Raw genomic sequence first — 25,525 nt, 5'->3', positions numbered from 1 at the left:
ATGATATTTGAAAAATCATGGTGAAGTCCATGGTGACTGGAAAAAAAGTCACTGTGCACCCATTTTTAAGAAGGGTAGAATGGACAACTCAGGAAACCGCAACCTGTCAGCGCCATCCCTGTGCTGGGGAAGATCATGGAGTAGATCCTCCTGGAAGCTATGCTAAGGCACACGTAAGACAGAGGGGGTGATACAGGACAACTAGTATGGCTTCACCAAGAATAGGGCCTTCCTGACCAACCTAGTGGCCTACGATGGCATAGCTGCAGCAATGGACAAGGGAAGAGCCACTGATATCATCTATCTGGACTTCAGTAAAGCATTTGACACAGTCCCCCATAGCATTCTTCTCTCTAAACTGGAAAGAGAGTAGAGGTCAGTGGCTCAACGCCCAGATGAAGATCAATGACAGGTGTTGTCCCTCAGTACTCTGTGCTGGGACTGATGCTATGATTCCGTGATTCTATGAAATGGTGAGCAGGGACTGCTTATTACTCTCTCCATCTTGGTAGAGGAAGACCAGCATGTGGGACAGAGACTGCTGGAGTGCCAGGGTGATGGGCAGAAACAAGTCATCAGAATCTGTATTTTTTCATTTGTGGTTCCTAGAAGATCATGTTTGTCATGGTCACACAAAACCATGTTGTTGTTTTTTTTTGATGTTACAGGGTTCATTGACAGTTGATAATTCCCATGATGTCCTGACCAGCACTGGGGTGACAGAAGAAGCACAGAGTCTGGCAGTGGACACTCCATTTAGGGTGCTGGTGTCTGAAGGACTCCCTAAGGTGGGAACAAGCAACAGAGTTCATGAGGTATAGTCATAGATCTGTGCTCTTGTCCATTCAGTTTTCTGCAGGAATAACAGTAAGAGCTCACACCTCTGATGCATGCCAGAGCTTCCAGTCCATGCTCCAATGATGCATTCTGCTCATCCCTCATCCTCCTTTCCCCTCTACTCAAATACAGCTCCTTCTTGTCCCTGCCATGACTCCATGGCTCTCATTTGCTCAAGTAACCATGCTAATTTCTAGAGATAATCTAATTGCCTACAGCCTTGGCAATTGCAAGTAACAGATAATTTGTTGTTATGGAAATTAGGAATTTACTAGTGATGTTATGGCTCATCTCCATCCTGGACCCAAGTTCCTGTATGTTGCAGTACACATCCAGGAATAAATATAGAGAGCTGTATCCAGGCTACCTCTCATAGCTGCAGGACAAGTCCTGGGTCTTAATTTGCCCATAGTAGACAGTCTTATAAAAGATAGTCTGGAAAACATCACTGGCAGCTGTGGTGAGGCTTTTCTAATCTTCTCTTATGACAGTCAAGCAGTGACTCACCATAAACCCTTGTTAGTCATGGGTGGAAATGTTGTTTGTAACTGGAGCACAAGAGATGTGGGAGTTTTTGGAGTCAGCTCATGGTGAATTTGTCTTTCTCTGTGGTTGGTTCAATGATGACCTGTTGCTCAGGCACTTAGGGTAAGGCAGGCTCATCCTCACTCTGCTCCAGGATCTTACTGTGCTTTTTCAGATCACAGCAACCAGGATGACAACATTTTAGGGCCTTGAGGGGGAATGAAGTGCTCACCAATAGGTTTATTTGCATCAGAGGTACCAAGAAACCAAAAATGGACAAATACCAGCAAGCCTGGAGCCAGATTTAGGAAGCAAAGACACCAAAGCTATGACAATAAGGAAGTTTTGTTCATCTTAATGATCAGGGTTTTTCATAAATGTTGTCACTATCTCTGCCACTATGAATGGGGGTATGGGGTATAATTAGATGGCTTGGGCTGTTTGTCCAGGACAGAGTGGGAAGGAGCTGAACGCTTCTTTCTAAGGACCTGGTTTGGGGTTTAAGGTGAGAAGAGACAAAACATTCACCTCAAAGCCCCTGAGCAGCCCCCTGACCCACTGGGGATCTTTGTTGGATGCCACAGCCCAACATCATTGGCATTTCCCAAATAAGGTGCAAGAGAGACCTTGGCAGCTTGATTCTCCAGGTTTGTCCTGGGCCTCTAATGAATGGCAATGTGAGTAAAGCAGTGTGTTGTGGATTAGGTCTTGACGTAGAAAAGCAGTCACTTTGTTCTCCACAGGGTCCATCTGTTGATGGTTCTGACTCTGAGCACCAGCCCCTGGGGAACACTCCCGAATCATTGGAGTCTGAGGAGAGAAAGAGGGAGGGAGACTCAAAAGGGACAAATATGTCTCTCAGCAATGTATGTAAATGCCTGTTCAGTGACTTTTAATTACATTCCTACTTGTGCTGATTAAATAGATGCAAAGGGATTACATTCTGAAGAACTTGATTAGACAAACCCTTTGCAATATTGTGGATTCTTCCTCTATTTTACTGCAGTGAAAAATTAATTTAGTGAAAAGATAAGGATTTCTGCATGAATCACTTTCAGTACCTTTGCTTTCCATGTTCCACTCTGGTAATCATTAAGATTATGCTGTATTTATTCCATCACCTTCTGCAGAGCTTCTCTGTGCTCTCACCACAACCAGAAGATGATCTGGAAGGAAACCTGTCCATAGAGCTTCTCGAATCCCTGGAGGAAAGAATGGAAGGACAACCACAAGAGGACAACAGACTTGTAGGTATTCCCCAGCAGCAGTAGGTCATACCAGGACCATTGTGGAGATCAGTGATAGACTGGAGGAGGCTGGGATGCTCATCTCACACCCACTGCTCTGAGCCCTGAAACAGCCCCCAAACACATCCACAGAGAAGAGCACTGCTTGGACATGGGGTCTGGGCAGGATGCTGTTGGCCAACTGTGTCCTTGATATATGTCAGGGAATCCCCTAGAACCCTTGATAAATTTTCTTGGAGGTTAATTACACATTTTGATGGGGGGGGGGGAATGACAATTTCAACAAGATGAGATTGGAATATAACAAACTTTGTGGGTCGATTGAGACAAAGTGACTGTCCCAGAGGAAATGTTGTAGGGTGACACAGCTCTTTTTCAAGATCTGTGAGAAGTTTGTCTATTAAAAAACTGAAGAGATGAGTTACTGAGGGACAGTAAGAAAGAGAGAGGCTTCTTCCATAATCAGGAGGTACAGCTGCTTTAAAAGTCCATGTTCACCCTCTAAGTTGTGTTATAACATTTGCAGCAAAGTTATATGGTACATTGAGGCTGATAGCAGTTATCAGAGGTGAGCTGATGAGCAATACATTGGTGTTCTGCAAAGATGTGGTTGTCTGAGTCCTAGCATCCAAATTCACTCTTTATTTCTGCTCTCCCAGATATTCATTTTCTTCCAAGAGCCCATGTCATGCTCAACTTCTATCTACCAAACCCAACATCTTTTTGCTTTCACATCACTGTAATTATGAGAGCAGTGAGTCATGCTGGTAGACCCTACGCCAATACCATGTACTAAGTGACACCAACCTCAGTGATGAAGAGAGGACAAAGGCAGTCGTCTGTGCTGTTTTAACACATCTCAGGTCAGATACTGGGAAAAATTCCTTTTCCAAGAGAGTGGTCAGACATTGGACCAGGCTGCCCAGGGAGGTGGTGGAGTCACCATCCTTGGATGTGTTCAAGAAACATGGAGATGTGGCATTGAGGGTCATGGTTTAGTGGGTATAGTGGGGATGGGTTGGTGGTTGGACTGGATGATCTCAGAGGTCTTTTCCAACCTTAATGATTCTACAATTCTATGATTTCAATATAATGTCTTCCCATTTGAGCCACTGACTGCAGTTCTCTGAGTGCAATCATCCAGCCAATTCCTTATCCAGAGTCCATCCTTCACATCCACTCTTCTCCCATTTGATGACCAGGATGTCATGTGGGACAGTATAAAACATTTGGAGACAGGATGCCTACAGCCTGAACAGAAAAATCCCTTGAGCGTTTGCTTACAGCTGCAAGCACTGTTTCTGCTATGAACAGCATCCAATATTTCTAGGAATAGCCATGTGGGAGGTAGCTTAAAGTGGAGAGGCTCTGTCAAGAGGAAATCTTGCTCTGATTTGAATAGTTTGCTGGAAAGTTGCCTCCTCTCCTATTGCAAATTACCTCTGCACAGACTCACAATAGTTGCAGCAGCCAGGAGAGGGCTCCCAGCACAAACACACAAACTGAGCATTCACACGTACTTGTGTGCCACAGTGCATGCAGTCAGGAGCATGCAGAGTCTGTTTCCAGCAGACAGGGAATCATAAAATCACAGAATCATTAAGGTTGGAAAGATGTCTAAGATCAACGAGTCCAACCATCAACCCATCACCTCCATGTCCACTAAACCAGTACCACATCTACTCTTTCCTTGTATACCTCCAGGGACAGTGACCCTTCATTTCTAATGGCTGTAGGACCCTGGCTGAGGTAGGAGCTTTGTAGTGCCCCATTCTCTAAAGTAAACAGACCTCAGACCCTATGGACCTGCACCCACAGCCTATGAATTAGACCATCCCAAATCTGGAATTGTGGACTTGAGTTATTCTGGATGCTTCTCATGAGCAACCTCATTGCATCTGGATTTAATCAATCAGACAGAGCATCTTCCACCTTAATGAAAAGTGAGTGAGCCCTATTGGTCTGTTTTAAGGGAACTAAATGCATCTGTGTGAGCAAACATTATGACCATGGCACTGGGAAGGAAGAGAGCTTTGGGACCAAATGTAGTGTTGTCTTCAGTAATTAGGGGTGTCATTAGTTCAATTAATCCCTACATCTGGGCTTACATCCCCTACATGGGAAGCAGAGTCACAATCATTTATCACCAGGGGCTTATTTATCGCTTGAGACAAACGTTGAGATGCTCTTTATCCAAAAGTTAGCACTTTGGGTTTACCACCTGCTCCATTTATCCCCTCTGTCCTCAGGAAGAGAAAAAAACCATGGCCCATAGGCAGGAGCCAGGAGCAGTCCTTCTCTCCCCACAGCACAGATCCCCACAATGCAAAGAGAGCAAAATAAGAGCCGCTTGTTTTCCCGTCAGCAGCAGCTGCAATCACAAATTTTACCTGTTAAAAGGTTCACAGGGCCCCAGAGAGAAGCAGTCTGTAATAGCCCAAGAAGCTTCATCTCAGAGATGCAATTTCTGACTGGCAGGAGTTAATGGGGGAAGCAAATTAACTGATATAGAGACAGGATGAGCCCTGGTACACATGCCCATGCAAGAAGAGGTGGGAGGTGACTCTTTCCATGGGTGAACCAATTCTTTAGCATTATGGGATTGGACAGGTCAATCCCCTCCATCTCCCAGCCTCAACTCACTCGTTTTCAGAGTTAATACAGATAAATGCCCCTTGTTTTCTTCGTACGGATATACCTTCAGTCTCTCTCCTTTTTTTTTTTCTTTTTTTTTAAACCTGATATCTTCATGCTCTTTGCTGTTTCTCTCTTTCTTTGCAGAACTATTTCTTCCTCCTCATTTTATTTCTGTTTTTTTCTTTCCAGAGCTCATTACATCAGCTCTTTTCCTTCTGCTTTTCTCTTTTCTCTTTTCTCTTTTCTCTTTTCTCTTTTCACTTTCCCTTCCCTTCCCTTCCCTTCCCTTCCCTTCCCTTCCCTTCCCTTCCCTTCCCTTCCCTTCCCTTCTCCTTCTCCTTCTCCTTCTCCTTCTCCTTCTCCTTCTCCTTCTCCTTCTCCTTCTCCTCTCCTCTCCTCTCCTCTCCTCTCCTCTCCTCTCCTCTCCTCTCCTCTCCTCTCCTCTCCTCTCCTCTCCTCTCCTCTGTATCCTTTCCCTATTTTTCCTTTCCCTTTTCCTTTCTCCTTTTTCCTTTTTCCTGACAGTGCCACTCACTATCAGCAAATCACTGCTTCAGAAAGCAGCAGCTTCTCTCCTTTCTCTTGAGGTACCTTATTGCTGGCATCTCAGATTTGGAAAGCTGGAAACTGCTAAAATTGCGGAGGAATTGCAGAATGAAGGAGAGTTATTACCCCCTGCAATTTCCCACCATCCTTGTAAATGGCAGCATTATCAGATCCCATGCATATGGGTTGCCATAAAATCTCTGCAAGGTCCTGGCAACCCATGGGCTTGCCTTGCCTTTTCCTTACGATGCTCTTCACGGTAAATACGGACCCACAGCAAAGCAGCAGCAGCATTTTGTATCTGCTCTGCATGCAGATCAGCTGCAACCCAGTGCAGGATGGCCAAAACCCATCCCAAACGAGCACTCCTGAGCAATGTGTGCCAGTACATCACTGGTGAATCTTTTCTTCCTCTTTCTTGCTCCTCACCATGATTCAGTAAAGAATTTCAGTTTTCTTTGGGCAAAAATATCTTTTTTCATTATGTATTTTAGTGAGTCAGAAACTTCCTGTGTTTATTAGCCAGTAAATGAAACTATCATCCAGTTAGTTAAATCCATCAAAACAGAACTCAACACATGATTCTAGATTAAATTTTGAGGTCAATCCAGGTCTTTGATTCTGAAAATAATAATAATATGAATGTGGAAATAGTGCCAAATAACTGCATCCCATCCCAAAACGTTTCTCTTTTACCTATGCTCCTGGCAAGGCTCAGGGCTGAGGTTTTAGTGCACGGAGGCTTCCTGCCTTCTGTTGTTGTGAATCAGTCTATTGCTTTTTTGCTTTCATATCAGAATATTTGTCAAAGCTGCTCTGCAGTTCACCACCATGTGGGTCAGGGAATAATTGCTGTACGCTGAGCTAGGAGTATGATTGGTTTTAAAACAGCAAGCAGATAAATGACTGTTGCTAGTATTATGACCAATTCATGATACAAGCCAGTAACTATTTGTACAAGCTTTACAATGTGTGTCTTAAATATGTATCAACAAAAACTATGAGCATTGCAAATGTCAGCAAGATTACTGAGTAGAGTGATCAAACATCAGCAGTTGTATTACTGCAGTCAGATATATTGGGTGCAGTAAATGCATATCTGTGTTACCCAGACATGGATGCTGCAGGGAGGAAAGTAGAGTTCAAAGTTGCAAGATTTTAGGTATTATTCCTCTGAAATAGCCATAAGTTAATTGCACAAGAGATGCTCAGTGGGATGATTGGTTGTAAGATGTAGTTGGTGGTAGGTGGAGAGTTGATTAGAGGTCTTTTCCAACCTTAATGATTCTGTGATTCTATGATGCTGCTTTCTTTCCTGTAGGAAAACATGAATTCAGAAGATGGCTCTGCACTCCCAAGGCATCCTAGAGCCAGGAGATCAACCCAGCATGACAGACACATGGTAAGGCCTCATTACACCCCAATGGCTTTGGGCTAGCAATGTCTAAGAGCAGAGCCATAAGGGAATGGGGACCATTTCTTGTTGGCTCTATCATAGGTTCACCCTCCTGGTGCCCCAGGAGCTCCAAAATCCCCATCTGGATCCATGGTAAGTGAATACCTGATACAAGGTTGTCTTCAAACACATGGATGCAAAGGAAGCCCAATTTGCTTCTTCTCAGTGGCGAATGTAGAGGGTGTATGTGAAAGGTTAGTGATAAATATTAATAAATAAAGCAAGGAACATCTGCTGATGAAGCTGAATTTCTTGGCAGAGCAGAGTGTTCTCACTGTGTTTGGCAAGGGAAACGTGATGCTCACAAAGCAGAAGTGGAGAAAATCAAACTTAATCAATGATGGAACATGATAGCCTGATTTGTTTTTTTTTCGTCCTGAGACTATAGAAGATATTTGTGGGAGTATATAAACATGTAAATGTGTGTTTATAAACACATAGATCTAGATCTCTGAGTTTGAATTAATTTAACTTACTTGAAAGCAGTAATTGACCATTGCCCTGTCCTTGCAGTGGGCTATGGTAGCACTGAGCTCAGCTTATCTGTGCCATGAGGTGACATGTTGCTCTTGATCTAGCTGTAGGTGTCCCTGTTGACTGCAGAGGACTAGATGAGCTTTAAATGTCCCTTCCAACTCAAATGATTCTATGATTCCATAGACGTCTGTAGACAGTCAGAGTTATGGTGGGATGTCTGTGCCAAGGCATTTCATGGTTTGTGGACCCTACAGCCCATTTCCAATGGGTACAATCAGATCTCAGGTATCCTATCCAGGCTGGAGTGGCTCAGAGTGAGCCTGGAGACCACCTCATATCCAACCAGGAGTGTTTCAATGAGGATCTCACAATTCTTGACCACACATGGAGGCCCTGCAAGACACCTCTACCCCTGCTACAATGCAGTGATTTGCTGTGTAACATCTCACTGCTTGAAGATAGCCTTTCCACAGCTCAAGAGGGGAAACATTTCCCCATCTGCTCTCATGCTTTCTTCCTTTCTTTTCAAGACATATCCAGGACCTCAGCGCCCAAAGAGAATTAAGGTATAATATTATAATATTCATGCCCAGGGCTCTTCTCACCACCACTGCACATGGTGAAGATGTGAATAGTCTTTTCTCCCGTCATGCAGAATCCAAACTCTGTTTTGTACCATCATTTGTTTTCTTACAGAAGGAGGAAATGGGCCGTCCAGTTCCACTCTACCATTGCCAAAAGGTCAGTGCTTTTGTTCTACCTTTAATGCAGATACCTAACAGTGCTGGTGTGGGACAGGATGGAGGTCTATCTCCCCAGGGCAGTCTCATTTAGAGGCTAAAAGTCACAGGTAAAAATTGGCCATTGGAACTGGTGGGTTCAGGAGTTAGTAATCCATGGTTTGGACCACTGAGAATGAGCAGAGGACCCTACTTTGAGTTTTTCACATCTGCTTTAGACATATTTGTAGTGGTTTTTTGGCTCCTCAGTAATTCTCTCCTTGGTGAACTTCTCCCTTCTCCCTCAAACTCATGGTATCTGCAGTATTACATTAATATCTGCATTATTCTTGGCCTGGGAGGTTCACAGTACTGCTCATATCTTACAATTACTCAAGTTTGTTTTCACTCTCTGCATTTCCACTGTGCAGGATAGGAGGGATGGGTTCAGGGACAGTCCTAATCTGGTTGGACTCTGGTTGGACTTAGGAGTTGGACTCAGTAATCCTTATGGCTCCCTTCCAACTCAGGATATTCTATGATTCTATGGTTTGGATCTGGTTGGGATAGCCCAACCAGATGATCCATCAGAAATGCAATGGAAAGGAGATGGTCCTCCATTACTGCTTCCTGAAATATGATGCAGGAATGAAAGCAGCACCTACCTTGACCAAAAAGGGAAGGAAATGTTCCTTATACTTGAACTAAAGGGGCTATTTGTTTTCCAGGGAGAAATGGGAGCTCCAGGAGCCCGTGGAAACAAAGGAGAAAAGGTAGCAATAAGGCTTTTGTGAGCCTCTGGGACTTGGAGAAGGCTCCCTGTTGTAATAGGGTCTGGAAGATAAGAAGCTGGGACATCCTGGTGAAGTGGACATTCAGGGTCTGTGGGAGATTGTGCTGATGTAAACAGGGATAGAGGAAAGGGTCAGATCCAGCCCCAGGTTTCTTATGGTTTCTGCCACCAAAGCAGGCATTCAGCCATACAAAGTGCCTCTTCATGAATACTTCTCATAAGGGACAAACAGATCTGAGGTGTTGGGACCCAAATATTCAAAAGAAAAGTGGACAAGGGAGGGTTGTTTCACAGTCCAATGGAAAGAGGGTATTTTGCATGGGTTATCATGAATTTCAATGCCTTTGTGCAGGGACCATGGGCATGAGAAGGGAGGTGGCTGGAAGATGGATCTTTTTGTCTTGCAGGGGCAGCCTGGGGAGATGGGGGAGCCTGGAGAAAAGGTGAGATGTGGAGTCAGGCTCAGCCACTGGCACAGGACAGTGTCACCAGCTAAGTGGCCCAAATCCAGCACTGAGGGTTATCATAGAGAAGTGAGATCCCTGGCCGCTATGTGAACCCATCACCCGCTGAGCTCAGCCCAGTAGACCCAGAGCCCAGTAACACACCAGGAGCAGCATGCTCTTATGTTAGAGCATTTGGCTCCTCCATTGGCACACAGCCACTTCCAACCTTCTCGGGGGAAAAGAACTGGACATTAGGGGTGTCCCTGAACTTCCAGTTACTCCATCCTGCCACAGACTATGAGCACAACTGGAAACCTTCTCTCTTGCTTAGTGTTCCAGTGAGGTTGTGCTTCACACAGCCACTCCAGCAGGCTTGATAACTCTCTCTCTTCATTTCACAGGGCACCAAAGGAGACAGAGGTGAAAGTGGTCAAAAGGTAAAGAACAGCACTGTTACCATAGGTATCTCTTCTCCCACTATGACTCTTCTACCTTCCCAATATCTAACCTCCCATCTCAAGCTGAGGAGTCCAGATAAACTCCTGAGATGTGGGCTTGTCACAACTGGAATGGGATACTCACAGGGGACCCAGCATTTATCCCTCCTATGTAGGGACTCCTGATGGCTTATATAGACAGGGCACACATCATAAAAGGGTAATGTCAGAAGATACAGGACTATCTGGGCAACGTGTTCCAGTGCTCCACCATCCACACAGGAAAGGAGTGTTTCCTGGCATGGAATCTCTTGTGTTCCAGTTTGTGCTTTTTGATGGTCCCATAGTGCAAAGAGTGGTCTTGCTTTTTCCTGACCTTCTTCTCTTCACAGGGAGAACCAGGAATTGGGTTCAGAGGCCCTGTTGGTCAGGCTGGACCCCCAGGATTTAAGGTAGATCTTTCTTCTCCTCTGGATAGGATCTCACTTGCTTTTCTGTGGGTGTTACATTCCATTGTCTTTGCTGATCATCCCACTGCTAGGTGTGGGGCACAGTGGTGACTGAGATGGGAAAGACACTGAAGATGGTAACAGCATTGAAGTTAGACCCATCTTGCAAAGACAGTAAGAGGGTTTGGGATGGAGGGAGTGTTCTGTGTCCTCCAAGTGACCACTTTAGATCAAGTCAGGTCCAGAGGATAAAAATGTCTGTCCATGGTCTTCTGCATTTACTAAGGCATGGCACAGCCTCTACTCCATCCCTATGAACACCTCTTACTGGAAAACCCCCATTTCTACGTACCACTTATGTGAATTCAAGGATACACCACTGGGCTTTCTTCAGGACTTCTGGAGGGTTATTAATCTCACCTCAAATCTAAATTCCTTCTTATTCATTCCACAGGGTGAGCCAGGGGCTCCAGGACCTCCAGGAGCCCAGGGCATTCAAGGTATTCGTGGCAATGCTGGCATTCCTGGCTCACAGGGAGACAGAGGGGCTCCAGGTCTACGTGGGACACCAGGACAGAAGGCAGGTGGTGTGAGGGCACTGTGCATGTTGTGTTGTCTAACCCAAGGAGAAAACAAGGGTGGTCCTCCTGATACTGCCTACACCAGTCCACTGAAGTCCACAATCTCTTCAATGATGCCCCCACATTGGGAGCATTTCAAAGACTACTCCTAGGAGCACCTAGGGACACACTTCTGCTTTCAGGCTGGCTTGGGAGAAGTGGGACTTTTGCCTTTTGATGTTTTCCTCCTTAAAGGATTTTGTTTTCAAGGGTGAGAGTGGGAAGAGAGGCCGGAATGGACTTGCTGGGCCTGCAGGACCATCAGGATCCCCAGGAAAAGAGGTGACTTTTATACATCACCCCCTTTGCCTTCTGCGAGACATAGAGACTTGGCTGGGGAGAGAGGCTGAGGCCCTGGTATCTGGGCTGAGTGTGCTTTTATCTTTTCATTGGGATGGGAGAGCATCAAGGACTTGCAAAATAAAGTTGTTTGTGTTTTTTTGTTTTTTTTTTCATCCTACAGGGGATTCCTGGGACACCTGGGCCCAAAGGCAACAAGGTGAGTGCCAGCTTTCCAGGAAGGGCACAGATAGCTTAGAACCTTGGGCAGTAATGTGACAGCCCACTGCTATCTCCTGGCTCCTTATTTTTGATCCCATCTAGATGCTTCACCCCCTCTCACCTTCATGCCCTTCTTCCCCCAATTTGTTGGGGCATTTTCCAGAGAGAGCTGCACAAAGTCAATGGAAATGAGTCCCCTTTCTGTAACTTTTAAATCATTTCATAGAACCACAAAATCATAGAATCACTGAGGTCGGAAAAGACCTTAAAGATCATCGAGTCCCACCACAGTGTTGGACAATAGAAAAATCTTCTCTAAGAAAGTGGTCAGGCTCTGGAACAGGCTGCCCAGGGAGGTGGTGGAGTCATTATTGCTGGAGGTGTTCAAGATACATGGAGATGTGGTGCTTAGGGACAGCATGGTTTAGAGGGCAGTACTGTGTTAGGTAGACAGGTGCATTAGATGAACTTAGAGATCTTTTCCAACTTTAATGATTCTATGATTCTATGGTCAGTCTGAGCAGTAGTCATGGCATATGGTGTCCTTCCTCCAAATTAGACTTCTGTCTTTCTGACCTGCAGGGAGAAACTGGGATTGGAGCTGTTGGTCCAAGAGGTCCCCGAGGATTGCCTGGTTCTCAAGTAGGTTCTCTGTAAATGTTCTTTGCTTGGCTTGTTGCAAGCTAACCTCCTTTGGAGGCAACTATATACCATCACTGTCTACTCACCCATCACAGAAGATGCCAAAAGAGCTGATAACAGAGCCTGCTTTAATTTTTCATTGGCCAGATTTGGAGGTGACAGACACTGCTACACCCAGCTGGAATTGGCACTGACCAGATTCTCTCCACAGATTGCAATTAGAATCCTCTCTGCAATTAGAACACCCTCAAGCACTGTGTGTTGCATTGATCATCATGTCTGTGCCCTTGCTGTGGAAGCTTCAGTGGTAACATCTACATTCATACATCTGCACATCTCAGTGAGGAAGGACCTCATTTTGTATGCTTGAGGGATGCTACCTGCAAACTCATTCCTTCAGGAATCCACCTCCAACTTTCTTACTCTTGTTCCCCCCTTCCCTCCTGACCCTCTGTCATCCCTGGGGAAGCAATGCTCACTTTTCCTCGGGCTGCTGAGAAGTTTTGGTCCCCTTCTGGCAAAGACCCCAGGGAGACCTTCTTGAGTCATAATCAAGGGCCACGTTTCAATTTGCTCCATCTGTGGCTGTTCCATGAATAAACTGATTTTATGGTGCAATCCATTTAGGCAAATTCCCCATCTGCCAGCAGAATGGTTCGATGAGGCCCCTGAGACAAAACAGTTAATGAGAATGTCAACAGCTGTGAAAGGTCTGGGGTAAACCTCACTCAAGCTTTATTATCTGAATGGAAAGATGAAATAATGTTTCTGCTCTTCTGACTCCAGCATAAATCTGGAGAGAATTACAGAATCACAGACTATATTGACCAGATAGGAGAGATTTGGCCTTGCGGGATGATGCCCAAGTCTAGGCATCTCAAAGACATGTATGTCTTGTGGGTTCTACTCAGTGAAATCATTGAAGCACTTCACAGATCCACCAGCTATCCCTTGTAGTAAGGTTTAAAAAGAGTCAGTAGCACACTTGAAGAAACATTAAGAAGTTCTCTGGCATCTGGGAGCAAGAGCTAGGTATGAAGATAAGCCCCACATTGGCCTCCAAAGGCATGAATTGAGCAGTTGACTGGTGGTATCTTCCTTCTGAAAGCCAGCGATGTGGGTTCTCAGATAAATTTCTGATTACCTTTTTGCTGTGGTGTGTCCTACTGAAATCAAGTTATGAATGCACATAAAAATCTACTGAGCTCTCTGATTGAGGGTGAGAATTCTCCTGGGACACTGGGAACATCTCAGACCTCTGCCCTTTGCTGTCCATGCTTTTGTCACGTGTAAATACAGCTTGAGAAAGGACACACTAGGATACCCAACCTCAGATTGCTTCTTCTAAGCCATTCCAACCAATGCCTCCCTATGGAAACAGAGAGAAGGCACCTTTTTAGAGTGATTAATATCATGCTGAATCAGGTTCAGATCATCCTACAGATGTGTTTCTCTTGAAAGCTGAGGAGAAGCTGAAACTTGAAGCTGACCAGAGTATTTTCTGAATACAGAGTACATTGTCCAACTACAGTGGCATGTGTGTGGTATGGAGATCTTTAAGTCCTTTAATCCAGAACCATGGGACACCTAATGCACGTAGACATATAAGTGAACGGAGTTGCAAAACTCCCTTTACAGATCTAGGCTTCTGCATTCTCAACTCCTATTGACCCCCATGGGATGGATTGTGGATCTGGAACTGTGTGTGTTGCATGTGTCTGCTGACGGCCATCACTACACCTCTCTTTCCTAACAGGGTGACGAGGGCATCATGGGAGTCCAGGGCCCCATTGGTATGATGGTGAGTGTTAATGTGCTGATTTCACAGTATAGACAATTTCAGGGCTGCATGATGTATGGGCAGCTTCAGAGCTGGAAAAAAATTCCTATGAGCAATTAAAAAAAAATTGAGTAGTTTGATGCTTCCAGTGGGAAATAGAAACTTAGGGAACCCAAATTCTTATGCTGTGTTGGAACGGTTGACTGTAAAACCTTTAGCCACATGTGAGACATAAGCTGTCATGCCAAGCATAATTGCTTTATCCTCTTGGCCACTTGGCCATGGGCCATCCCAGTCTATCCTGTCCCTGCCCACTCCTGTGATGAGGGATGACTGGAGATCCTGTCACCTCCACCTAGAGGGGCCTATGGGAGACCTGAGAGATTGTGGCTGTGTCTAGTTGCTGTTAAGCATACAGAAGTCTCCACATGAGGCTTGCAAAACAGGGCAAGTTGTCCGATCTAGCTTCTGCACCCCTTCCACCAGCAGCTTCTCTATGCTGAAATCTCTTCTTGAAGGCAGCTCTGTCTTAGAGTGTAGACTGCTCTTTTTTTCCTAATATCTTCCCTCACTTGTATTTATCCTCACATCTTGTTTTGTGTCCTTGCAGGGTCTAAAAGGTCTCCCAGGTGTGAAAGGCGAAAGAGTAAGCAACAGTCACTGTCACCTTTTCCTATGCAGTTCCTGAAAAGGAGGGCACACCATTGTGGGGAATCTTTCTGGGACAGACTGGGAGGGAACTTTAATCGATGTGTGGAAGTCTGAAGTGACAAGCAGTCCCCTGTAAGGTCTGGGCTGGGATCAGGGTGCATGTTATTTTTCTGCAAGCCTCTTTTTAAAGTATTTTTTAGGATGGTGGGAAGGGAGGAAATTTGGGAGTTTGGACAGAAAGGAATCCCTTTGCTCTCCTTCTGCCATTTCCCTCTTGCAAGCCTTGGGCAGTTGAAAAATGCAGCAATGGGAAGAGTAAATCTTGTCCAAATGTAGGGATGTGCAATCAAACACTGGAATGAAGGCAACCACATATAATGCTGCTACTCAAAAGCAACTCAGTGCAGTTTTACAGTCTCTCTTTGCTCTCATATCCCCACCTGGGCCTTCCAGTCTCTTCCATCTGCTGTCACTTTGCCAGTCATGAGCACTGAAGAAGGGTATGAGATGCCATCAGTACCAAATCCTGCCCTTTAGCTTCATATCCCACCTCCTACAAAAAGCCTTGTGGAAGAGTTAGTATTTCATACACTTTTACTGCAAAATCCAAGATTTGAGATTGAAATTTGGGAAATTCTATAAAACACAGGATGCCTTCCCACCCTAGGTGTAATACTGACATGTTACCAGAGCTTCCATGCCCCACTGGGAGGTGGAAATCCAATGACAGTTCTGCAGTGTGGACATATTGAGCATGAAGTCAATCAAAACATGTCAGTCCCAGGTCTTTAATTTTGGTCAGCACAATATATTTTAGTTGTGCACAATTTCCCATGGTAAGCTTTGGCGGAGTGCCTAGGGGAGCTGACTCCCAGCTATGATAGGTGGGCTTGGTGTGCAAATCAGTGGACTGAGTAGCACAGAAAGCGTGAATAAAAAGGGAATCACTCACTGCCTTTATTTCTTGCTTGGTTTCAGGGTGATCGGGGACTTCTGGGACCCAAGGGAGAAAGAGTAAGAACGTTCCAGATTGTGACCTTTTGGGGCAGATGGGGTAAAAGGCTGTTAGGGCTTTATTGTTACCTGTGAGCAGATGGACAGTTATTTGAACAGTTCAGTGATCAGACAAAGTAGAGACATAAATGATAAGAAATACTGGTATGTGTTTTCCTTCTGTCTAATGGGTGTTTCCCTATTTACAGATGGTCCCTTCACTATGTACACCCAAGAGTTTGGGACCATTCTCTCTACATTTATACACCCATGCAGTTGAATGCAAGTTTTAGATGCTTCCTTCCTTCATGGGATTTCCCAGTGGGTTCAATCCACTTTGCTGGCTTCTTGCTTGCACTCTATGCAATGGTCAGAGTGGATCTGGCACCACAGTTTTAATGGGCTGACAAACAGCCATTGACAACAGCCATTGTCAATAGGAGCAAAAAAGAAGTCATTTCAGCAGCAGTTTTTTTGGGCACAAAAATGCTTTCTATGATGTAAGGGAAGAAAAAAAAGTGCCACTGACTTTTGTTAATGAGCTCGCCCCAAAGCACACCCCAGTCTGGCTCATGGCAGGTAATGCAAAATAACCCCGAGAGCAGAAAGTGAACAGAAAATGCTGAATTTCTGTCCAGTGTTTTGTTAACTTCCTCCCTTACTGAGGTGGCTTGTAAGAAAATGAGTTTTTGAAAACCTACATGATGATTTCGCCTTTGAGTCATGCAGCATTAAATGATCAGGGCCAATTTGTCTCTGAGGAGGCTGCTTTCAAAAGGGACTTGCTCCAGAGACAAATCAACTCCTAATCTGCTTCGTGAGGAGGCCCCAAAACACTTCCCGAGTTGAAGGAATGTGTAATGCATTTTCCAAAGAATACCTTAGTAAAATATGAAGAGGTGTATGAGATAGAACTGAGAGAGAGGGATGATTGGCTTGGATTCATTCCCCATGGTTACAGTTTAACTTACTTTATAACTCCCTCTCCATCAATACAAGTGGAACTGTGTGCTTTTCAGAGCCTCTGCTGTGCATTGGATTAAACTACAGAATCTTTATGCTCCCTTTTGTCTGCAAAATTGCTCGAGCCCCATCCCATCTCCATTACAAACACTGAAAAGCAGGAAAGCAGGAAGCATATGAAGATAGACTTGGAGCAGGATCTGATAGTGATCACTGTATAAGTTGCAAAAGATGGTCAAATTCTGGGGAATGTTGATTCATGGATGTTTGTTAAGAGTCTAGCAGCAAAACACAGTCTTCCTGAAAAGGGATGGATATTTGCAACATTGAAGAGAGCTGGTACAAAGGGAGACTGTTTCAGATAGGCTACAGTTGCCAAAAGGGGCTAGCAAGGAGAATTACCAGCCTGTAAGGGGTTAATTTATCTTCCAAGGGGAAAAAAATGAATAAATCCATGCTGTACGCTGCTAATAACAATAGTGAAATTCTAACTGCAGGCTGCACTCAGCATCCAAATCGAATTTTAAAATCTTCCAAAGGGGAAAGGTGCTTCTTTCTGTGTCTGTAATAGGAGATCACCCTCCATACTGTCCTGCCTCCAAAACCCATGCCTTGCTGCATCTGCACCTGTTCTTCTTATTGCCATGTAGAGTTTCAGGGTGTCCCAGAGATGCTAATGGCAATCTCTGGAATGCTTTTGGGGAAGCATATTAGAAACATGTACTTGTCAGCTGGTCACAGTGCCCTGGCTTGCAGAATCAATGTTTCTGATGTAAAAAAAGCTAGCTCTGATGGGTGCCATAAGTACTACTCACCAACCTCAGCTCCAGCTGCATGACCATAAATCAGGGCACCATGAGCCTACAACCAGGTCCTGCACGTGGGAGGAGATGCAAACCTTGACATCCGAAGTGACACATGGTGATGAAGGAGCCAAGCCACCATGTCAGATATGGACCTGTCTGATCACTCATGACTTCAGATTGGGAATTGAACCTTGGGGTTCCACTTTCCCATGCACAGCTCCACTTCTAGTTGGGACATCTAGACTGGCTATGCCATTGGGCCCCAACATTTTCTTGAGCAAGAGATCACTGTCAAAATTCAGAACTTGTTATCTTCCATGCATATTCATCACCTAGCTTTTAGTTGAGAAAAAATTAAACTTACTTATTACTGTCCACCCATACCTTCCATATGGACCACAGTTTAGAAAATGCTCACCTTCATTGCAGATGTTTGTTACCGTTTTGCTGTTTTCCCCATCACAGCAAGTGTGGTCCTATCCAGTGGGAGCCATGAGTTCAGGTACCGCTTGTTATCTACATCTCTTCTGTGTCTCCTTTCTCTAGGGTGAGACCATGACTGGTTTTGGACCCCAAGGCTACAAAGGCAGTAAAGGAGATCCTGTAAGTTGATGACCCTTATATAAGTCCTTTCCAATTCAGGTTATTCTATAAGTTCTACTGTTGTTGTGATTCAGCACAGCTTGGGTATCCACTGCAAACCAGTGCTTTGTTCCAAAGCCACTGACTGAGAGATGGGTCCTTTCTTGAGAGAGGCACAACCCCACAATTTCTGTCCTATCATTCAGGGTGAACAAGGCCTGCCAGGTTTTGATGGAGACAAAGGCGAGAAGGGAGAGGATGGGCCTGCAGGAGAAAAGGTATGAACCTCCCAATGGGACAGAGACACATAACATTGGAAGAGTCCTGTTTCTCTCCAAGAGCTGGACATGCTGCTTGAAACCCTGAAGCTCAGAAAAAGTGGTAATGCATTGGCACAGGCTGCCAGGGAGGTGGTGGAATCACTGTCCCTGGAGATGTTCAAGAAATGTGGAGACGTGGCACTGAAGGATACGATGGGGATGGGCTGGGATTGGACTTGAGCCTTGGCACCTGTGGAGGTGTCAGGTCTCAACCCATCACTCCACTGGAAGGAATCACATAGCTCTCCCACTCAGACTGAGTCATGAATTAAATCTCCATGCACCAGTCATCCCTATTTTTGTATCATGTTAATGGGTTTTGTTCTAAAAGTCTGACATGGTGCAGAATAAATGTGTCTACAACAGCAGCATCCCTGATTAGATCCCCAGTGACTGTAAAAGCAAGGTGCAGAAGGTCCCATGGGTGATACTTGTGTTTTTGTCAGATGAAGTCTCACACACAATATCTGTCAGACTGCTCTCTTATTAAATAATAATAATAATAATAATAAAATGTAAGCGTCTCCTAAAGCAACAGCACCTTTTGGCTGAATATCTGAGTGTATTTAGATGGAGCACCACTACTCCACCACTAGACATTCAACCAGGGTTTTGTACTTCAGCATTAGCAAAGAGGCAACTTCTTTAAAATATCTGAGGCCCTTCTCTGCTTATTTTCCTTCGGTCCCCATCACCAGGCACTAATTCCCTTTCAGAACTGAGCCATGTTTCTGCTGGTGGCTTCCTTCCCTGGCACTGGCTGCCATAAACATCTTTGGGATCCTTGGAGGTGAAGCCTGCTATAGAAGTGATTCTTATTGTCCTTCACTCTTTCATCTTCATAGGGTTCTCTCTCAGGAGGGGCCACTTCAAGAGCACAGTGTACTCAGAATGTATCTGACAGATATTCTATAATTTTAGGGAATCAGAGGTGAAGCTGGCTCCAAGGGAGCCATGGGGCTTTTTGGAACAAGAGGACCAGTGGGACAGAAAGTGAGTATGCCCAACACCTATTCTAAGGTATCATCTTTAAGGACTGAACTGTAAAATCACACATGAGTTGATATATAAAATCCTTTGACAGGATTTCATATACTTCTTTTTTTCAACATATGATTCTTTGCCCAAAGAAGGTGTGGATGTTGCATCCTTGAAGGCATTCAAAGCCAGGTTGGATGGAGCTCTGGGCTGCCTGATGTGGTTTGGGGCAGCCTGCCCACAGCAGGGGGGTTGGAGTTGCATGATCACTAAGGTCCCTTCCAAGCTAAACCATTCTATGATTCTATGATTGATTGTATTATTTCTTCTTTGAAATCGCTGATTTAAATGTTGTGGAGTTACCAAAAAGCAGAAGTAGCCAGGAAAGCCCAAGAGATTCTTCCCTTTTTCTAAAGCAGCAGAGTGCTCTGACATCTTCCCTGTGCTATGATAGTAATGGTTTGCTGAAATGTCAGCATTTATATGCAAGGTATGAATTCCTGTCTAAATCATACTCAATGGAGACGTAGGGCTCCCTTCAGTTGCCCATCTGAGATGTTTAAGGGATCCTATCTGCCCCTTCCATCTGCTGTAGTTATGTCCTCTGACAATCCCCAATTCCACAGGAAGTACAGCAGCACTTTCCCCTTGTTACTCATCATCGTTTTCCTTTCAGGGGGAGCCAGGAGAACCAGGCCTGCTGGGCTCTGCCGTGAGTTGGAGCATGTTTCTCTGTCTTTGGGCACATAGCTGGGCTGGCACTTCCACCTATGGCCACATGAATGGGTCACGGGGGAGGTGAGGTGATGTTGGCTCTGTGCTTTTCCACAAAGCCCACATTCAGAGAGGTTTTGCTGGAAAATCAGCCTTGGGCAAGAGGGACCAAAGCCAAAGGTAAGTTGTAATAGGACATTGTGTTTTGCATCACAAACATGCAATATGAATGCACATGAAATATGCATCTACTTATTATTTTTAATGCCTTTAGCATTTCCAGGGGCATTTCCAGACATGAACAGATGAAGTTGCTCAGCTGATTACTGGTGATGGTTGTGTAGTGTTTATGAGCTCGTGATCCAAACTGGTAATTGCTTACTGAGAAAAATGCCCTCATTCAATTAAGCATTTCAACCTCTGCTTGACTGCAAGCAGCTGATGAGCACTTCACCAGAGCAATGAGAACGACATAAGACATCAGTATGCTGCACCCCTCATTACTGGGGGATGGAAATGGGTGATCTTTGAGGTCCCTTCCAAACCAAGCCACTCTATGATTCTCTGATCACAGCGTATAGAGTACATTTTGGAAACTGCTTCACTATGAGCACCTGAATCCATAGGTGACAACTATTAGCATTAAAATTCAACTCGCAGGGAGTGAATAGAGATGTTTGTAGTGCATCAAAGGAAGCTCAATTGAATTCCAGTGGGAATCCACCATCCTGACCAGCAGCAGTCCACCTGTGGATGCGAGATGTGCAGTTTTCTACCAGCACCCATAAAGATCAGTTCATGACATAATTAATGACCAGAAATTGGCATCTTGTTGATCATTATCCGAGGAGAGCTAAGTAATCCTTCTTTGGAAAATATTTGGTGATTTTGCTGGTGCAGGGAACACAATCCCTGCTGTGCTTAGAGCTGGACTAAGAACACTATGCTTGGTTTTGTTTTTTCATTAAATTTCTAAAATTGCAACTCTCACATCAAAGCCAGGGCTGTGACAGAGGAGCCATGATATACGACAGCCTGGATGAAATTCATCTGACCTCAGGTTAGATGTCTGCCGTGTTCGCTTTCTGCATCCAAGCACGCTGGACTGAGACTATTTAATAGAGAGTTTTAGGTACTCTCAGACCATGACTCATATAATCTATTTCAGACACCCGTGGTAGGACATGACATCCCGGTGTAACTTGCTCTGCACAAAACCAGGTTGACAATGTCTCACTTTGTCTTCAGAGTGTTCACAGATGCTTTGATTGTTTTCTCCCATGTTAAGGGAGAGGGGGGGTTTAGGCTATTTCATCTATCATTGCTCTAGTCTTCTTTTTCCCTTTTCTTCAAGGCAGATATGACTTGTTCCACTCTGCCTGTACCCAATCTTTTATGCAAAGCCTCAGTGATAATATCTCGCTGTCTTCATTTTCCTTCAGCCACCTCTAATTCCATCCATCGTATCTACAAATCACCACCAATTTACTGCAAAAACTTGCCAGTTGCTTTACATCCTACTGCATTCCCTCCTGGCTGGTATCTGGGGAGACAGAAGTTCCAGCACGACCAAAAATCACTCCTGTAAACCAGCTTGTAATAAGTCTCATCCAATTACCTTTTTGATTTGATGGTCTATAGGACTTCCCAACCAAGTGACAACGTTTGTATCCCCTCCCTATAATCACTGTCCAGAGAATTTCAATGGATTTAGATGACTTTACAACTGGATCTCAAGGCAAATGAGTGCATTCTTGGTATTCAAGACACTTCCCTCTTTTCTAAAAGCACTACACACTTACATTTATATTCCTGCCCTGCTTCACCTTTGATATTAATATTCTAGTCTGTGTTATGCCTATTAAAGTGCAATCTTGATCATGTATTAGAGCTTCCAACTCCTCTTCTATATACCTCTTCTTTCAATGCATTAAAATTCTGGCAGATTAACCCATTATTCTCCCTAAAGCTGTATTATGAATACTCTTCTCCCCATCTCTTGCTATTACTCCCTATTTTGTGTTTCCAGAGTCCACAGTTATGAGTGTTCTTAGGCCCTCTCCATCCTGGCTTGCAGTCCTCCTCACTAGCTTTACAGATAGAGTCTCAAAGATGTTCTTCATGTCCTCATGAGAACTGGGCTCTGTAGCTGCCCAGCAGTCCTTGGATCCTTGCCCTATATCTGAGGAAGCCAAATGGCTGTTGACTCAGGCTCCTCCCTGGCTCCAACCCAAATCTTTGCAGGAATTTGTGCAGAGAACCACTTCATTACATTACAACCAAGGCCCTCTAACTCAAGACTATGTTAGGTTTGATAATACCCAACATGAATTTGACTTTATCAGACAACATAAGAGCACCAGAGCTCTTGAAGCAGATAGAGCTATTGAAGAGCTATTCAGGGAACCAACATGAGAGCCCTACCTCCCTCCACCAGCTGCATGAACCTAATGAAAGCCTAATAGTTAACCCCATTTGGAAACCCAATTCTCCTGCCTGCTGAGCAGTGGGTGGTTTCAAGCCAGAGGTGAGGATAGGTGGGGTGTGGATGTCCATCCTGGGCTTGACAAGAGGTGCCTCTGACTTCCCACGTAGGGTAGGAAAAGCCATTATCTGAGATGATTTTGCCAAAGAGGGTGCCATGAGCATTTCTGGAAAGTCCAAGGTAATCAGGAACTTTGGTCATCTAGACCTTGTAGCCACAGGTGGAAATCTCTGCCCAAACAAATTGACTTCCAGATACAAGACACAGCAGGGAAGGGATAAAAACACAGTTGAACTCTCACATCGAGACACTCAGCTACTTCAGGTGTATCATCCCATCAAATATTGAGCACTGAAGGCCAGGAGGTGGGAAACATTTTAGCAAAGCTAACAGCCTATGCCATGAGTCTCCGAACTTTTGGCATACTTGGACCTTGAGCCCCATGCACATAAGTTGCTCCGAAAGTAATGCTTCCTAATTATTTCCATGAAGACTACGACAGACACAGAGGGCAGAATAACACTGTTTGATAGGGCAAATTCTCAGCTATGAGCTACTATTTTTCAACAGAGTTACCACCAGCAGCTATGTATTTTCACCAATGATAGACAAGAACTCACATGTTGTGCTCGTAAAAATGTGCACCAGCAGAGGTGACCCATTACTGCCACTGTTTAATGTACCACCCACTGCCTCACTGTGCAGCATTTATTGTTTGGTTTCCATAAACATTCAGCAAGTGTCAGTGAATACCAATGGGTGCAATATTTTCCACATGGGTGAATTCAGTGATACACCCTTGTTCCATACACACTTCCATGTCAAGTGACATTCTGTCAGACTGTGCCCCTCTGCTGCCTCCTGTCACATAGCAACAAAAATGTGAGAGGATACTGATGGGAAGAATCAACTTCTACCATATCATCATCAACATCCGCCTCTGACATTATGGGCCAACATCATAAAACAGGAGGCATTACTTTTGGAGGAACCCTAGTTAAATTATATGCCATCATCAGAATATAAGTAACAAGACATTTTAATTTTTAATATTTTTCTTAAAGTGTTTAAAAGAAAAGAGAGAGAGGAACAAAAGCATACAGCTGGTGGAATATTTGACCTTGATTTTGTGATGCATCAGTCTGGTTCAGTGGAAGTGGCTGCAATTCTTAGAACATTCTCAAGGTGTTCATCAGGGCTTTTTTGATGAAACTTTACTTTTCCTGCACTTCATCCTTGACAACTGTTCACAAATGCCGTTGCTTTTTGGCAGTATGCTAATGAATAAGGTGTGAGTGTGAAGCAAGGGATATTTTTCTCTGGTAAGAGAGGGGTAATGAAAGGGGTAGAGAGACATGATCAGATTTTTTTAGTTGCATATCTGATTGCAACTCTATGTGTTCCAAGACTTGCAGGTCTTGTATTGATATGAACTGAAAATGGTGCCGTAAACGTAAATTTATGATTTTTTAATTTTTTTTTTCAATGTTGAAACCTGTTTTCAAACTCCTTTATCAAAATGGAAATAACATCTGCATATTCTTCACTGTGTTTAGCCAGTGCAGCAAGATGCATACAATTATTTGCTATCAATTGAGTCTGCACTGCACATCACTGCCCTCCCAGTGCCTGGATTGAACGTGGCTGGCCTCTATCATGGTTTGGAAATGCATTTGTCCTTTCATGTGTCTTCCCTGCTGCTTTGGATTGATTTTTTTCGGGTTGCAATGCATTCCTGCAGATGGATTTGATGCTTTCCAAGGGTGACCCAGCTAATTTCTCATCTCATCTGAATGGAGACGTTGAGCCTGGTGATCACACAGGCTCCTCCCTGGCTCCAGCCCAAATCTTTGCAGGAATTTGTGCAGAGAACCTCAGTTCAAAGTCATCTTTGCGTCAGGACTTATGACTAAGCTTCTCCATTGCCGTGCTTTCGTGGAACCTGGTGTCTTTACAGTTAAATGAAGCCTGTTCCAGCAACACTTTAATAACAGAACCAAACAGCAAAAGCCGTTTCCAGTAGTCCACCAGTAATTGCCTTTGAACTGTCATTTTACTAGCTTTTATTGCCCAGCCTCCATTTGTCCTGGCAAAACACAGAATGTAAATCGTAGGGAACAAATTCCCATTCAGCTTGTTTCCCTTGCTCAGTGCATGAACATTTTCCTCTCATTCTCGTTTTTAAATCCTCTTCCTCCATGACTCTTTTCAGACAGGGAGGTTCAAGTTGGTTATAAGGGGCAATTTCTTCTCTGAAAGAGTGATGATGCATTGGAACAGGATGGTCAAGGAGGTGGGGGAATCACCATCCCTGGAGGTGCTCAAGATATGAGGAGATTTGGCACTGAGGGACATGGCTTACTGGGCATGGTGGCAATGGGTTGATGGTTGGATCTGATTATCTTAGAGGCCTTTTCCAACTTTAATGATTTTATGATTTACTGGAGTACTGAGTACCTAAGACCATTTACCCTTCTACTTAACAGCACATACTCTGAGCTTTACTCTTCCTAAAGCCATCTGGGTTCCCTTCAGGCTGAAGGCAAGAAGCACCTTGCAGTCTAAGGCTCACTGGAGAGCTATGAGTTGGAGACAGGAAGGTAAAGGAAGCACAAGTAAAGACAGAAAGGTCTCACTTTGACACAGAAACCCCTATGGATGAATAAATTCAGGTGCTGAGAGGGCTATTAGAGCTAATTGGGAAGTTGCTAGCTAGTGTCAAGTTCCTTCAGGACCAGGCAGTATTCAAGAATAAGCCTTAGCCCATCCCCTTGGGTACAGGTGTATATATATAAATCCCTAGCCAGATGGATCTGTACCTAGTTCAGAGCAATCTGAAAAATGCCAGGCAATTGAAGGTATCCTGGGCTCTTGAGATTTAACCATTGAACCAAAAGGTTTATTACCCTCTAAGCATTCAA

The 25,525-nt window shown here is 44.5% G+C and overlaps 1 protein-coding gene across 1 annotated transcript in view; it reads left to right on the top strand.

The window, feature by feature from the left end:
• Nucleotides 1-25,525, top strand: part of LOC125688321 (collagen alpha-1(VII) chain-like) — a 96,474-nt gene that overhangs the window by 53,272 nt on the left and 17,677 nt on the right. Inside the window, exons 53-74 of the mRNA XM_048934306.1 lie at nt 669-788; nt 2,106-2,228; nt 2,493-2,609; nt 7,114-7,194; nt 7,291-7,341; nt 8,256-8,291; nt 8,422-8,466; nt 9,173-9,217; nt 9,645-9,680; nt 10,085-10,120; nt 10,513-10,572; nt 11,024-11,149; nt 11,400-11,471; nt 11,653-11,688; nt 12,273-12,332; nt 14,089-14,133; nt 14,723-14,758; nt 15,742-15,777; nt 18,072-18,128; nt 18,314-18,385; nt 19,349-19,420; nt 20,082-20,117. Coding sequence (XP_048790263.1) covers nt 669-788; nt 2,106-2,228; nt 2,493-2,609; nt 7,114-7,194; nt 7,291-7,341; nt 8,256-8,291; nt 8,422-8,466; nt 9,173-9,217; nt 9,645-9,680; nt 10,085-10,120; nt 10,513-10,572; nt 11,024-11,149; nt 11,400-11,471; nt 11,653-11,688; nt 12,273-12,332; nt 14,089-14,133; nt 14,723-14,758; nt 15,742-15,777; nt 18,072-18,128; nt 18,314-18,385; nt 19,349-19,420; nt 20,082-20,117 — 1,398 coding nt within the window. The remainder of the gene's footprint in view (nt 1-668; nt 789-2,105; nt 2,229-2,492; nt 2,610-7,113; nt 7,195-7,290; nt 7,342-8,255; nt 8,292-8,421; nt 8,467-9,172; nt 9,218-9,644; nt 9,681-10,084; nt 10,121-10,512; nt 10,573-11,023; nt 11,150-11,399; nt 11,472-11,652; nt 11,689-12,272; nt 12,333-14,088; nt 14,134-14,722; nt 14,759-15,741; nt 15,778-18,071; nt 18,129-18,313; nt 18,386-19,348; nt 19,421-20,081; nt 20,118-25,525) is intronic.

The sequence above is a fragment of the Lagopus muta genome, chromosome 1 (genome assembly GCF_023343835.1).
Source record: "Lagopus muta isolate bLagMut1 chromosome 1, bLagMut1 primary, whole genome shotgun sequence".
Classification (NCBI taxonomy): domain Eukaryota; kingdom Metazoa; phylum Chordata; class Aves; order Galliformes; family Phasianidae; genus Lagopus; species Lagopus muta.
This window is presented reverse-complemented; position numbering and strand designations above follow the sequence as displayed.